Source organism: Perna viridis, chromosome 1 (assembly GCF_037379345.1).
Source record: "Perna viridis isolate PV_CMFRI_1.1 ecotype Kerala chromosome 1, ASM3737934v1, whole genome shotgun sequence".
In the NCBI taxonomy this organism is placed as follows: domain Eukaryota; kingdom Metazoa; phylum Mollusca; class Bivalvia; order Mytilida; family Mytilidae; genus Perna; species Perna viridis.
In genome coordinates, this window is record NC_142445.1 from 15,713,541 (window position 1) to 15,731,000 (window position 17,460).

General features: G+C 30.8%; 1 protein-coding gene across 14 annotated transcripts in view; it reads left to right on the plus strand.

Annotated features, from left to right (window-relative positions):
- The window catches only part of LOC148627433 (dedicator of cytokinesis protein 3-like), a 101,189-nt gene that overhangs the window by 63,506 nt on the left and 20,223 nt on the right, over positions 1–17,460 (plus strand). For all 14 annotated transcript variants that reach the window (XM_088573009.1, XM_088573024.1, XM_088573038.1 and 11 more), the window contains 6 exons: positions 8,191–8,289; positions 11,641–11,701; positions 14,455–14,700; positions 15,414–15,500; positions 16,037–16,180; positions 16,597–16,738. In XM_088573009.1, coding sequence (XP_088429135.1) covers positions 8,191–8,289; positions 11,641–11,701; positions 14,455–14,700; positions 15,414–15,500; positions 16,037–16,180; positions 16,597–16,738 — 779 coding nt within the window. The remainder of the gene's footprint in view (positions 1–8,190; positions 8,290–11,640; positions 11,702–14,454; positions 14,701–15,413; positions 15,501–16,036; positions 16,181–16,596; positions 16,739–17,460) is intronic.

Consider the following 17,460-nt stretch of genomic DNA (forward strand, 5'->3'; position numbering starts at 1 on the left):
TTTGAAAAGACCATTATTTGATATCTGCATCACTGATTTTGCTCAGAATTTTTTTCAGTAAAATGTATGAAAAATTAGGTTTTTTATAGAGTTATCTGCCCTTGAAATGTTCATTTTCAGTGCATTTCAATGAAATTGTAACTCAATGGTCCAGCATAATATGGAAAATCTTGTTGGTTTTCCTTGATTCTGATGGTGCAAGTAGTTAAATTACACTATCAAAATGATACCATGTTTCTATCACAGCCTGATTCTTACAGGGGCTGACACTTAAGTATCTCAGGAAACTTCTGCCAATAAAAGTCAATAAGTAAATGGGAATTTATCTGTACTTCTCAAAAACAAACAGAACTCAAAAATATAGGGTTGTATATTCAGGTAATTGATGGCTGTTTCATTAAGCACTGATGAAAGATGGAAAATTGTTTCCACACTTTGTGAATTGATTGGTGAGAATCAAGGTGATTTGGCTAATTTGTGTGAAATCATCCAGAATAAACTATTAGTTATTTTTGTACCAGATGAGTCTGTTGAGAAGTTTTTGGTGGAAAATATAAAAGAATGATGTCTTCTGTAGCTGTTCTGTTGCCAGATTTTTAGCATTTTGTAAATATTTTCCTTTTTTTTCCTCAGAAATGTGTCATGGTCAGTTATATTATGACCTGTATATCTGGCATTTCAGTACATTGTTATGCTTCCAGCATATAAATTTACAGCATTTTGAAGCATTTTCACTGGTTTACATGGTGTAATATGGTTGTAGGACTATGGAACTAAATATTCATGGCATTGTTCTTTTTACTATTTTTATATCTATGCCGTGTGTACAATCCCTCATTCCTTCCCGTTTTGTGATTATGAGTTTGGTAAATTTCTTATTACTTTTATTTGATCATGGAATACTGTAAACATATTAATTTTCTCAGTAGCTAATTCTTTTAAATTCTGTCAAGTGAACATATTCGCGGGTATCAATTTCTGGTGTTCAGAAATGATTAGCATTATATTGTATTAAAAATCAATTGCACTGGTTCTTTTTAAAGCTTTTCTGCACACCATGAAAATAGCAAAAACTAGTATTATGATTTAAAGTTCTTAGAATCCTGAATATAGCCATGTGGTATTTAATGAAGGGAAAACATTACAATGTATGGCATCAGAAACTCAAGCTATTAAAACTGTAGGGTGATTTTTTTAGGATATGCATTTAAAATGCCATATATCTTGTGAATCTGTGCCTCACTCAGAATATCCAAAACCTGCATCAATATTTTGAAAGGACCACCTGATAGATATGTTCTTTGAGGTGTGTTGTAGGGATTAAGATTCTTCAGAATTGATTGAACTTGAGAAATGTTTGAATGATATTTGGTCACTACCAACTGATGAGAACATCACTACAGAAAAAAAAACAATTTAGAGAGCTGCTGAGCCAGTCATGTAGAGTGGCAAAAAACTACATAAAAGTAAATGGTCATTTAGAATGCACCAAATTACCCTCCAAACATCAAAGTTTCATACAGTCATTGATATTTTTAAGTAGAAAAGTGCACTTGAAATTTTGTTTTTGTTTTCATGGATCATTCAGTAAATTGATGTGCCATTTGTTGCCTTCAGTATGTAGTCTGTCATGACATAGTAACCAAATTACAACACCCTGGTACATATATAAATTATGTATCAGTTTACCAGATAGATTACCTTGTTTTGACCTCTTTTATTTTCTAATTATTGACAATTTTGTAAGCAAGAAAAAAATGTAAAAATAAATTGCTGTGAATTAGTCTCTTCATCATGGTATTTATGTTAGACACTGTATAAATTGTGAAATTAAAGCTATATCCTGCAGCAGGAAAAAAGTCTCCACAAATATAAGTTTTATATCAATTCTTCCTTTGATTTTTACTAGAATATTGGTTCTCTTGATTACTCTTTCTCCCTTTTGATGTGTGAAGATTAAAAAATGGAACACCAAAAAATTAGTTACAATGGATTTTATGCAAGTACTATTCAAATTTATGTTGTTCAATGCTTAGATGACAATCTTTTTTAAATATAATTTGAATAGAGTAAATCCACTGTTTAATATCTTTTACTGATTTTTTTAAATTTTCTTGTAATCATTTTTTTGTTTTCATTATTTTATTTTATAATAATCCAATGTTAATTTTGTACACATATGTTCATAAATTGGACATTATGGGGTAGTATTTATTAACTTTGTCATGTCCTAAAAGTGTAGTTTAAAAACTATTAGTGTCAATTTATAGATAATTTGAATGACTGTTGATTTATCTTTGATAACAAAAACTGGTTCCAAAAGTTCATTATTTTTTTTTTGCATCCAAATAATAAGATTTTATAACCCAAATACCGTTTTCTTCATAATTAAAATGTTGTATAACCTTATAGAATTTCAGTAGCATACAGGTCTCTTTTTCACTGATCAAAGGAACAGGAAGCGTGATCAAAATATTTCATTAATATTTCTATTGAACTTTCTACTTTAAATTTTAAAAAATCAAGGTTACTTCAGTTGTTGTAATTGGTCAATTCAGTTTGACCTCAAGAGCAGATAATGACAGTTCAAATATTGACAAAACACATTCAGAATGTGGCATTGATCCTAGATTGAGGCTCTAAAGGAGCAATAACATATAGTTTGTTTACTTAAATTGAGGTTCTGGAAGGGAGTATTATTCGGTTTATTTATTTAAATTAACTACCGTTTCCTGCCTTTGCACATGTCATTCTGTTTGTTTACATGGCATTTTGTTTATTTTTATAGATTCTAAAGTAAATATATATAACCCCAGAACATCAGTCTTCTATCATATATGTTAGGATGAAGTTGAAGTGGAGGTTAGCTAAGATATTTTTTGGATACGGGTGATATTTTCTTGTCTTTGGTAGATTTTGTACTTAATTATTTTCTGTTGTGGGTCATTAGGTATATATAATTTGAATACTTAGATTTTTGTTTTAGAAATTAGCTTAAATAAGATATAAATTTATTCTCTAAAACCTTATTATACAAAATGTGCAATGTATAATAATGAAAACTATTTGTAGATTAACAATAATAGAATTTTATTTTGGAAATTAAATCTAAAAATTAGAAATGAACTATTTTTGCTTAAAAAATTATTAATTATTAGAAAAGTGTGATCTTTGTGATGAAAATATAGATCATAACATTTTTACAAAGTTAAAGTATGCTGAACAGTTTATATGTGCTGGGACCTTTTTCTAATCAGAATTCCTCCTCAAGTTCAATTCTTTTTGCAAAATAAATGGACATGGTAACTTTCTGCTATTATTCTTTATACTTATAACCCTTTTTAATTTTTCTGTCCATATTGATTAACTGAAGGGTCCTTATGATTTTCTGGACTAGTTAATGACTAGAGAAAATATGTACCCAGTAAAGAAAAAAACTTCCTCAATCATAAATATGTTCTTTTTTGTTCCAAACATGAGAAAGATTCAGTGCAAATGTCTCAGTAATGTTATTTCTTTGTTTTTTTTTTCATCCTGCAGTTATATTTAACACAATGGCTCTTTTGTACTACAATTAACAAACAGGAAATCTCAGTGATTATTATCAATAGTAAAAATCTGTAATCTTTTGTTATTTTTCTATCACTGGCAGTCCTGGGTCAATTATGCATTGATAAAGCTAAACAGTTATAGATTCTTGTTGAAATCCCCTATAGCAATTCTAACACCTTACTTAGGTAATCAGTCTGGGTCTTACTGTAGTGGCTGTAATTATCTTCCCTTTAAATACAAGTTAGCAAAAGCATCGGAAACTTTTATTTATCAGTTTGATTTAGGTCGTGTGTATAGCGTCACAATTTGAATTTTTTGATTTTTTAAATGGACAACTTGACATGATTTATATGGTAATCATGTGGTTATTGTTCGTTTTCATTTAATTGGCTTTTTTCGTGGATACAAGTTATCTTTTTGTATGGGATATATTGTGCTACTGTGTTAACTACAATATATAAGCTTTTTGTGTTGTTCATACCAAAATATAATGGTGCAGGAAAAACTTAGAAGGTCCTTTAGTTGTTCTTTTCATCAGAGGCCAAAGAGTTTGAAAAAGCAGAGGTTTTCAAGGTAATTTATTTTTTTTCTTATATTTTTTTATTCTTATTTGAATTAGAAATAAAATGAACAAAGTCTAGTTTGTGTTCTAATTATATAAGACATTAGTTTATTTTAAACTGATTTTTCTGTAATGATCCATTTATAAATTAAGAACTACTACTAAGAGGGTTTTAACATCCTTGACTACTCTTACAAGTCTTGTAAGGACGGCCCAATTATGAGGGCTTTATAATAGTTATTTTTGAATTTTAACTATAGTTAAAGTTCTCTAATTAAGAACCAAACAAAGGAAATTTTATACCATCCTTAATGTTGGTGCTGTGTAAGCCTATTGAGTTTTATACCATCCTTAATGTTGGTGCTGTGTAAGCCTATTGAGTTTTATACCATCCTTAATGTTGGTGCTGTGTAAGCCTATTGGCTTGTTTGTTGAAACTATGTTTTTTTTTTATTTCTTTCTCCATGGCTTTGATAAATTTATCTGGATATATGAATTTAGAAGGGACTTCTACCAAAACTTCATTAATGTTTCTTTTTTGTTGGGGTAGAATATTTATTCCCCCACATTATGAGTGGGTTGTATATTTGAAACATTTAGTCAATTCATCCATCCAAATCTCATATCAGTTTTCTCAGCTCCAAAGTGGTGGATTGATTTCAAATTATACAGATGAGGCATACACGAACAGCTATTTTGGTTGCCAATATCAACTTCCTGTTCCATGTTGTAACTACCTTTGGTGGCTGTCAGAGATCAACATCCTATTTTATACTGCAACCATTCTATTTGAGCAGTGACACAATGCATTGACCTTTTATTTACAAGTGATATACAGTCACTGACTGAATATATCTTACTGTTGTGCCATCACAAATATTGCTTTTCTTTCTTAAATCTTTGGGGTTTTTTTTTAATTTTTTTTTTAGTATAAAGATAATATCAGTGCTCTGACATGACAAAAACTTTGATGTACAAATTCAGCTCAAACCTACAAAAATGATTGGCACAGCATCACATTTTTCCCTGGCTCTAAACCTGATCCATATCAGTTTTTTGTCAATTCTATGCACTGTTATTGTCTATTTGTATGACTTAGCCATTTTTTACTATATTGAATGATTAAGAAGTATATTTGTCTCCTAAATCTCATATTCAACTGGACCAATTGATTTGAAATTTGGTATAAGACTTTATACAGATGAGGCATATTTTGAAATCGATTTTGGTGACTGTCCAATGTCACTTTTCTGTATCATAGAATTGCCATACCTAGAATGGCAAAGCATACAGCTTCATGAATCCTTGTCATTTCAATGCTTGTTTAGAAATTTCTGCTTTTGAATTTATCTAGGAATGGAGATTGAAGTTAAGGTTAAGGTATACTATTTGTTCTGATTTATTTAGGATTTTTTTTGCACTGTTAAAAAAGATGTTTCTTGCAAAGGATGGTCTGACAGTAAACTTCCTGTGATGAAACTTACTGTTTAATTTGTAAATGAAAGTAAATGAAGCATCAATCATGATAAATTTTAACATAAAACATATTTTAGAAATATGACATACATTGTATGTGAGCCAAGTTGTTGAGTTTGACCATGTGATGGTAATTATTTGAAGAGGATGTCGATTTTGAATGCTTGCCAATTTGCTGAAAATTTGATGTAATAATTCAAAATTACTATCAATTTTCCATACAACACAATTACAATATATATTGTGGGGAATTTGGAAGGTAAATATTAGGTATCCAGGATTGCAATACACAACACACAATCTTAAAAAATGAAATGAAATCAAAGACAATTCTTGAAAATTTACCAATATATTTCTATTCACAGTTTGACTTTGAAGATGGTAAATCTTTTCCTTCTTTTGATGTATCAAATCATTCTACCAATTATTGTCTCAATTTACTGCACAAAGCTGTATTTACTGTAGACACTTAAAATAAATTGATTTCATGCTTTCATGCAAAATATTCATGCAGTACTGCATGTCAGCTGATCTAGTTTATTGTTCAGCTATTAAAATTGAAGGTCATTTTATTGTTTTGTGATAAGTGAAACCTATCTATACCAACTCCATGTTTAGGGATACATGTACATTGTAAAATTGTATAAGGATTTGCTCGGTTTCATAATGTGCTTGACCCAAAATGAAACGGACTTCAGGAGTTGCATTTTCAAACATTGTTCAATCTTTATCAGAAATCATTCTTCATTCATGAAATTAAAAAAAAAATCATTGTTGTGTTTATATTCTACTTGACAAAAGTTATGGCATTTTTATTGATATGACATCTTATATAAACATTGATGTTAGTCTTGAAAACTAAAAGGTCTTGGTGATCTTATTGTTATTTTCTCAGCAACTGAACTAAATTAAATTTTGTTGAAGAATAATTAATTGTGAATGTGTACATACACATTTACACCAAGACTTGCATTTCAAGATGTCATCAATTCTTTCTGATTTATTTTCAAATGAATGTCAGAAACAAAAGAAATAAGGATGTATAATAAGGTAGCTTTACTTTATGCTCACTATTTAATGTTTACTTAATGAGAAAGAATTTCTTTTGTTTATATTTTCTTACATAATGTTTACAAACTTCAAAGAAAACTCATCCAGGAAAAATTGATTTTTATGAAACTTCACACCTTTGTTCTAGGCAATTTGCAGTCATAAAGTTATAGAAAAGATTTCTGATTTACAAGTTAACATGCATATAAAAATAGAGGCACTTCAAAAGAATTTAAAATAACATGAAAAAACAGAAGTTTTTAATTGATAAAACAAGATAATGAACTTTCCCTAAGGGCAAGGAACTCACTGTGCCCCTCCACTGGGGGTCCTTAGCATGTGTTTGATGTATACTACTAGCAGGAAGATAAGTTTATTTCCTTTAATTACTCTTTAGACTGGCTCAGTTCTTTAGGAACAGCTAATTTTTACATCAGTCTGTGAATCAGTTTACAACAGTGTTGCATAAAGCAGTAAAAAGTTGGCTTTGTGAATTGACTAATTAATTAATAAATTAGACTTGGATTTGATTGTGGATTTCAAAAATGACAGTTGTTGCAAAACCATAATTGTGCAGCTGAAATAAGAATATTTTTTATTGAAATTTAAAGAGCAGTGAAAAAAACGAAGTTGAAGGAATGTTGTTTATGATAAAGGTACGTCAGGATTTATGATTTTGTCATTGGGGATGACATCATGGACCATTCACCTGACGGAACCGACCATATTGATTACACAAAAATTTCTGACTGATTTGTTGACAATTTATTTACCAGAGGAATATATCTACCTAATTTTGCATAATGTGTGTATATTTATTTACCCAAAGTTTGACAAGTTTATGCCACAGGAATTTCTAGGGAAAAGTTAACAAGCCCTTCAGTGTACCAAATAATTAATGGAATTAAAATTGCATTCTAAATCACAGTGGTTCTAATGCTGGAACCCTACAGAAAGAATTCATTACTTCGAATTGTTCAGCTTATTTCAGTGTGGCTATTATAAGTTTATTGTGAAAGGACTGCTGTCTGTTATAAGGTTATTGATGCAAAATAAGTGAACAATTACCCTGACCACTTGATTGCTGGATGATTTGGTCACTTAATTAGTATTTCATTCCATTCAGTGTCTATTGTTCTTAACGCTGCTGATTGGTACTGGTTATATTTTATGGATTTATGAAAGACTTACTTATAGTTAAAGGTTTAGGTAGTTTGAAGATGATTACACTTTTGATATAGGCTTTGAGATTGAGGGCACTGGGAGTCCATGTACTTGGAATTAAGATATTTGTGAGCTGTGGCATTTCTATGGCCTCCGTGGAGTAAAACAACGCATGAAGACATTGGGAATTAGTCTCCTTATCCAAGATCTGTGAATTTTCTATTGATTTTAGGTAATTTGAAGATAATCTTATCTGCAATGGAGTTGAAAGATGCAGTTCTTTCAATGGATTTTTAACATTGTCAATACATTTTGTATTAATTTGAAATATTATTTTAATTAATGAGGATACAAAGTTAATATTAAAAAATGAAATTTTTCAACAGACTGTTGGAGCGTGTGCAGTCAGAGCCAACACTGAAGGACACTGGTTCACAGTTTATTGTTTCTGTGACCAATTTGTTAGAAAAACTTCTGGACTACAGGTAAGTCTACTCTTAACAGATCTTTATGTGTATTATTATAAGGTATAAACTCTGTGGTTTGATGGAAGTTTTTAGTTTGCTTTGTATTAGATATATGGATTTTTAGTCAATGAAAATTTTTTTTGAAAAATATAAAAAGGGGAATTTCTCTAACAGGTTATCCAAATAATCATGAAAGTTAACAAATAAACAATCTTAACTTTTCTAACAACCTGCTATATTTCTGAATTCTTGTCATCAACATTGAAGACATATTATTTTTCAGTTTGTTGTTCTATCACATCTCAGGTGTATGTATGCATTCAATCTCTATAAATCCTTACCTTAGAAGGTACAAAGAAGGCCGTCCATCTGTCCATAACTCTGATATAAACACTCTATATTCAAAACTTTTATAATGGATTGTATACAAACTTGATACACACATGAATATAGTCCTTATCTTTTGAAATAAAGAAACAAGAACATGCTTTAACAATAGTGAAGAACTTACCGGTACTTGAACTGGTCAGATTCATTTTCCTTTTAGGAATTGGTATTTAGGATGACAAGGTTAAAGCTGTAGGACATAAGGGCATTGCTGCAATGTTTCCTGTTAAAGGCCATAGCCAGGGAGTGCATATGAATTCCCTATACAATTAAAAAAGCTGTTGAATTTTGTGCATGATATTAGTAAATTGCTTTAACATGGGGGCTTCTGCATCACCTTGACTGCTTGCCGTTATTTTATGCACCCCCAATTAAAAATCCAGGTTACAATCGTGGTGTTTGGCATTGTTTTCAACTTGGTCACATCATTATAAAACTTAATATATATATATGAACACTGACTTTTAAGAATATTTGCCTTGTTTAAGGATCACCTTGGTGTTCTTAGGGTATCATGCTCATCTTGAGTGCTGGAGGTTGGCGGACAATCCCGGATGAGTCTCACCTAGTCTTTATAATTGTTAGTCACTGCTTCTCTGCCAAGCACACCTAAGAAGGGGATAGAGTGACCACTGGTTGGCTCAAAGTCAGAATAATATATCAGAGTTGGGGGACATGTCTACCTGTGGGCTGTTGCTTCTGTGAGCTAGCACTCTTAAGATCCAGCTCAGCTTTTTGGACTAGTACTAGTACAAAGCAGGGTCTGTTCGATTGGTCAATTGTTCTCTCCTGAAATGCATGAAATATCTGTCATATGACGTTAAACAGTAATCATTCAATCCTTGTTTTGGATCTAACCAGTAGGTTCATAGTTATTAGTGCTTAGACATTTTCTTTTTCCTTTATTTCTAAAATTATTTAACATATATGTGCTTTTAGGTTAAGCTATTTCCTACTCATTAGATCACAGATTTTTATAAGTGCATGGAATGATATTTGCACCTGTATTTAATACAAAATTACTCAAAGGCAACAAACTCAAACAGAACTAATAGCAAAAGGGAGAATTTTGTACATACAAACATTCATAATTAGGGAACATGAAAACTTGCCTTTAAGGAATATTTTGACTTGAATCATAACATGACAAGAAATGTGTAGGAATACTGAAAATACATTAAAACTATATTTCTATGGTGAAGAATGACAATTTTCATATGTAAGAAATCTGATGAGCCTTTATAAAATGTGCAACTGAAGGAAAATGACAAACAGAATTAGCACACACATACAAACAAAAATGCAAATGGCATATTTGATTCCATCTGCATTATATTGTATGAAATTAAATGCCAGATTAACATACAGAACTTGTAAACAGCACAGGCATTTGAGAAATCTATGGATAAAATCCAAACATATCTGGTTAATTGATGGAAGCATCTCCAGATCACATTAAATGGTTCATGTTTAGTAAATTACATCTCTGAAGAATAACTGTGGTATAAGTACTGACAGACATTACATTTAATTGTAAGCTGTTACATCTGTCAAAATTAATTCCATGTGTTTTAATGGGGGTCAAATTACTTCAAATTTTCCTCAAAATACTTGATGATAACTAATTTTATGATATTGTTGAAGGATATTGCTATTATTCAAAACTCATTGATAGGATTATTATTGGTTTTGAAACAAAAGAATTTATTTCCTTGATAGCACTATGAATTTGAAACCAACAGATGTATTTGAGAAGAAGAGCATTCAGGTAGTCTGATAACTTCCATGTATTTTAATCCTTGGTCAACTTTCGGTATTTGTTATTCAATATTTCTGGTTTACCTACCACAGAAATTTCTGTTGGTACTACATCAGTATCAACTTGGAAATAATTGTGACAAAACTTGAATAAAAATACTGAATGTGAAATCTGATTTTGTGTTGTAACAAAGCTGATTCTGTTTATACTGGTGAAATGTGTTAAAAATTTCACAGCTACATTAAACAATGCAAATTATGTCCATTAAAATGATAGGTTTAATTTCACAAAAATACTCTATGCATTTTAAAAATAGGCTGTAAACACAAAAAACTGATTTAAATAACTGCTAGTGAAATGGTTCACTTCATGAAATAGAGTGATAATATTTGGTTGTATGACTTTAACCTGAACATTTCAATCAAGGGAAGTTCAACTTTTCGCTAAAGTTAACTATTCCTTGGGCTATTTAACTCCCTGAAATAATTTTATAGTGAAAACATCTTTCCAAAATGTGCACATTTATTCTACCTATCAATGCTAAATCCCTTACGTACAATAATGATATAAATTAGTGTACCTGCTGAGATAAACTATAGTTAATAGATATAATTATACAGATGGGAGAAAAGTCATATTGACATGAGATATTGTTATTTTTCATGAACATGATGATGATATCTGCGTGCAATGATATGAGAATTGAGTTATTATTATTATTATTATTTTTTTTTTGAAAGAAATATTGAACATTTTTTTCTTTGGTTTTTATACCCCAACACATGAAGTAGCAAGGTACTATGTGAAGTTTTGTGTCTATCCCCTAATGGTTTCCAGATGATAACTTGGAAATGTATTAGTTAATTTTCAAAACTTTGCACAGTTTTTTTCAGTACCATAAAATTTAGTTATGTTCAATTTTAAGCCAAATCCTAAATTTAGTTCTCAGAGTGTTAAATTTTTTTTCTATCTTCCTTTGTTTCACCACTATATGACTTTGGTACTCCAGAGGGTCATCCATCTTGAAAATTCTCAAAAAAAAAATATTTCTGCCAATTTTTGTGTATCTGCTTATGTAACTGGATTTTAGAGTACATATGTTACTAGGACCCTAGCTTTAGATCATGTTCCAGTAATTCACCTTGAAATGGACTCTAAAAATGGATTTTTAATCATTTGTTTTTGATAAAACTTGACAATGATGTGTTCTGTTTATTTTCCAGACAAGTCATCGATGGCGATGAGAACAGAGATAAACGGATGCAGTGTACTTTTAACATACTTGTAAGTAAATGTTCTATGCATCAATGCCCTTATTTTACATTTATGTTCGTTTTTCTATGTTGATCTCCTAAGAGAACTATTTCCTGTTCTTTTTTGCACCACCGTGAAACTGTCTACTCTAAATCCCATTCAGGCAGAAAGATTCCTTGGCTGTAGGTACTTGTTTGGTATACACACATTCAATGTGGATGATTGAAAGGGATTTCAGAAGATTTCCATGGTTGTATAAACAATTTCTAGTCACATAAGACACAAGTGAAATCCAGTGGCCAGGATGTGATTCCATTTAGGCTTGGAGTTTGTATTTTATAGAGGAGCTGTGAAGCCAAGATTGTGTATTTATATAGTTACGAAGCCAAGCCTGAGTAAAATTTTGAGTACACTATATTAAAGGACAAGACATCTGTAATAGGAAAAGCAATAAACTCAAACATCAATCTCAGACTCCAATCAGAGACTCCATGGTGCCTTTGTCTAGTCTGTGTAATAAAAATCTGTAAAGGAAGCCAAAAAAATTGAAAGTTTACACTATTTCTATTGTCTATTGTCATTAACAGAGTAATCATATTCCACATATAGCCTAAGTATGGTTTTCATATTTCTTTTAGCTGATTTTAAGACATGAATTTGACCTTTTATTTCTAACATTATTCTGGTCATTTGATAATTTGACATCCATTTATCTAAATAGATTGATGAATTAAGTCTTTCACCTTTAATCAGTTCTGAAGGGATAATTGTGGAATTATTTTCCAATGGAGATCATCTGAACTAGTGTAAAAGTGTTTATAGTTATACCAGTAGTCAATAAGTGTGCATTTTTTAAAGAATTGTAAATTGTCTGTAGCTATTACTGTAGATGATGTATGAAGAACATCAAAGCATCGACAGACATCTGGATTATAAAATCTACTGCAGAAAAACTGCTCCATGTTAATTACCTGTTTTCTTATCAGTGCATTTAATAAATTACAAATAATAATTCTCTGACAAGGAGAAATAACTATGAAATCTGTAAGTCATAGACATAAGAACTCATTAACATTATCTTCAATTAAAGTTACAGTTGTATATTTAAGTTTGTATGAGTAAAAATTGGCATAGGAAAATAAAAAATATATGACTGGTATTATTATGGATATATACCCTAAATGTCATTAAGAGGCTAAACAAATTTTATTTAGGAAAAATAACAGATTCATTAAGAGGGAAACATGTTATTAATGAGGAATGATACCAATGATAGGATTGGAATCAAGCCTCAGCCATTCTACAACCTGGTGTCTAACTGACTTGTTTCCTTTAGTTAGACAATAAAAAATATTTTGAAGGGGGAACATTGTTAAATCCAGTTTGTTATGGAGTGCATCTTTGTCACATCCTAAAAACTTACACCCCATTCAAGTTTAGTTATCTCTGAAAATGTTTACCCCCAATCCCCTTTCTTGCTTTGACAAAGCTATCCTACACATATATTTCCTTCTTTACTCTTTCTGTACATTCCTGGCCTATTCACATGGCTATCACTGAATCCTTAGATGTTGATAGTAGTCAACTGATTGTTGGTATTGAAGTCTTCAGTACTCTTTAATTAGCAGGTAAATTTGTGGAAGTTAAAACATTTACACCTGTTACTTTGGTAAAAGATAAGATAACTGTAATGTTTGTATCCTGTCAGTCAGATGTTTAATTAACCATGTACTTCATCTGTTGTTCTCTAGTGAACCCATAACAGTCAGAGATATTTGGAAATCCTGTGAATGAAAGATTATGTTTTGGAGGGAATAGTTGTTTTACAACAAGTCAACATACTTGCCAACATTTTAAAATGTCCATGGGGTAAAATAGCCCATAGGGCTTTCTATTTCATTAAAGTGTTTTCTGGCTTTTTATGACACTGCAAATCTAATGCACCACTTATTTGAATCTTTGGTTGAATTATGATCAATTTTGCTCCTTCAAAATTTAGATTTTTGAGCTTTCACAGAATAAATCTTCCTTGAATAGAGACATTTTGCAGGTATGCTTGAAGTATTATTTTAATTCACCCTTTTTTGTCGAGATCAGGCATATATGTTCAACAAAATTTTAGATCAATTAGAATAAAAATTCTGTTTCCATAATATTTTGTTAGGAAAGTACAGCTCTTAAATTGTATTTTCTTGTACTACCCTTTCTTAAAATAGATTGCAGCCTGACCTGTGGCGTGGGGGTTTCCACGTAGTTCATTGAAGACCAGTGGATGGCCATGGGCTAACATTTTCATCCTGATGGGGTTGTTGTATCTTTGACATATGCACAATACCTATTCTTGTTATATTTAATGTATGACAATATAAAATATTTCTTAATTAAGTTCCAGGTTAATAAAAGACATGTAAAAAGTCAGTAAATATAAAAATCAATGATTGAATTGAAAAAAAATTATGTTTATTGATTAGTTTTTTTCATCATCATGATGAATATCTATTGATTTTACTGATCATTATTCTTCAAGCAAGTTACGACTCATATATAAATGATCTAATACACAGGTGTGATATCAGCATCCTCATAATAACTAGTTACATACTGATGTCATTTTTATTTATTGTAAATCCCATATGAAGTCACTTTTGAATCAGTAACATTCCAAACCTCATGGTTTGGTTTGTGTAGCTAGTACTATGCACTATTTGGTTCATCAAATATTCTTCTCTTCAACTTTCGGTAAATTTCAGCACTTATTGAATTTTGATTTTTTCAAACTTCAGAATTTCTACAGAGAGAACAAGGATAAGAGGCGTGAGATGTACACACAGTATATTAAGAAACTATACGATCTTCACAGCTCGTCCAGGAATTACGTAGAGGCTGGACTGACACTACAGTTATATGTTCAGCTCCTTGAATGGAAGAACGAACAGATACACAGTGAAATGGGATGTCCTCCAGAACTACAGTGTGAAAGGAAGGAAAAGTTATTGAAAGAAATTATTGAATGTTTTGATAGAGGAAAGGTAAATATATCCATATTAAAATATTTTCCGCTGTATTCTTCTACAAAAATATCACAGTGTCATGAAAATGTATTTTTGATTATTGTTTGATTATCCATAAAAATTACAGCAAAAAGCCCAGGCATTATAACCAAATCTAATTAATGGTAACTAAGTGCTATTTTCTTGATGTCAAAATTCATACCAGAAATGCCTTATATCTATTTTAAGAATAGTTTAGACATATAATGTGATGCTACTTTTCCATTGTTTCAAAATTAATTGTTTACTGTAAATCCAAAATGAATTTCACTTATTTATTGTTCATATCTTCTGTACTGTTTCGACTACTAGTTTTACTGATTTTGAATGGTGGCAATTTGATACTGCCCATTTGTGTTGAAATATACTGGAAATAATGAACCATTATTGAAGTGGATGTTTAGCACACTATAAAACCTAGTTTTATCCACCTTCATTTTGAAATGTGCCTGTACCAAGTCAGGACCATTACGGTGGTTTTCCAACTTTCTGGTTTTTGCCTTGATATTGCCATTTGTTATACAGACTTAACTTTAAGACTTCTTTTGACTATAGCCAGATATTTTATCAGTTTGGTAATTTTTGTTATTACCCCACATTTAAGCACTTAGCATGCACAGAATTATAATAGAAACAAGTTTTTAGTATGTAAGAAATATGTGTTTTATCTCCAAGTAATTATTTTTTTTTAGTTATGGGAGTATGGTATTCCAGTATGCAAGGACTTGGCCAGTTACTATGAAAATCATCATATGTACAGGAAACTCAGTGAAATTTTGGTATGTTCTATTATACCATTGCAATGACCTTGTCCATTCCTCTGTCCGTTACACTTTATTTTTTCTTAAAAAAGGAGTCATGCTAAAAATATTCTTGCAAGTTCAGACAATGGAACTTGTGAAGTAGTACACAAAAACTAAATGGAAATAGTATGGTTCAGATAAATACTTAGTTTTGAACTGTAGAACCTTAAGAATTTAAGATCAAACTAATGAAAGAAAACTTGATTGTAGGTTTATTGTCTCTAATTTAAAGACATGAAATATATGACATACTTGTGATTATAATTGTATCATTATTTATGGTGTTCTGGACTTAGACTCTTTCATCACTTTGTGCATCCATAATTCCATCAAGTATTCTATGAAGATGGCAACACTGTATGATATCAACAGAACATAAAAAATCAATCAATTTTTAATTCCATTAAAAAACTAAAGAGTGTGTCACTAATGTCACACCACAATAATATCATAGCTACTTGTGTTTTTTTTTGTTTTTTTTTGTCATAATACCAATATATTGATAATTGTAGCAAAGACAGGCATCGTTTTTCACTAAGATATTAGATGGAGTAGCAGTGTATGATGAAGGTGACCAACCAAAGTATTATCCTCGACAACGACCCTCATACTTCAGGGTGGCTTACTATGGCATGTCATTCCCTCCCTTTGTACAGGTAAAGATTTAATTCAGTCTGTGTATTAAACTGATGTTGTGTCACATATTTTATCAGTATCAAAATTCTGATATGCATCAAGCTTAAATATAGATTCTGTAATTACTCAAACTGTTCAGGTATTGACCTCTGTAGTAGTACATATTGTATCTACCTGGACCCATCCAGCTATTCTTTAAATTAATATATTGATCAAATACATGCCTTTGTAGAAGAAAGCTCCTTGTTTTTCCACCTTGATCTTTTTTTTTAATTGATTTATTTCTGTGTGTCAGGAGTTTTTGACTTTTAACTGTGGAATTTATAGACAGGCGTATCACAAACTTTAGTACAGCATTTGTTTTATTATATAAAACAAATTTAGTACATGAGAGTTCATTTGATATTTACTTTTAGATCTGATTGTATATTTTCAGAATAAGGCCTTTATCTACAGAGGGGATGAGTGTCTGAAGCTACAAGATATTATTAACCAACTTACTCAGGAGTTCCCGAATGCTGAAATACTTAAATCAAATAACCCCATTGAAGACAGTAAAAAGTATGGAGAGACACAATGTATCCTTGTCATATAACAGTACAGGGTGGTGAACTTTGTCATATGACATTTAACAAGCATGAGATTACTAAAGCTCTACCAAATGGGCTAATGTAAACATACATTTTTGTGGTGTACTAATTTTTGCTATTTTCACAGTGGACCATAAAGGGTAAAAACTAGTACATGTGAAATTGATTTTTAACTCTATATGATACTTATCATTGTTTGGAGCTTCAAAAATAGATACTTACAAATTTATTCACTTGACAGAATCTACAAAAATTAGCAACCACAAAAAATAAATACATTTACAGTAAAAAATGGAATTTTCAGCTATCCATGAAAGAAAGTGTTTTTGCTTGTCTTACATGGATAGTTGTCCATAATGAGAAAACTGATATATACAGATATTACTGTTAAGTAAGAACGATACAATATTTATGGTTCCTTTGTCTCTGTAATTTAAATACATACTGAATAGCTCATGTCAAAATCTTTATTGCATGCGGCATCAACCCGAAACTCCTATATAACCCAGCAGGCCGGTGGCCCTTGGGGTTATATAGGAGTTTCGGGTTGATGCTGCATGCAATACAGATTTTGACGTGTAATATTCAATATATCATATATTTTAACTTTATTTCAAGTGTGTTCTATGTAGGGGTGTGATATTGGGTATGAGATATAGGTCTAGATGTGTGATATAGGTATGTGATATAGGGTTTAAATAAACACTTAT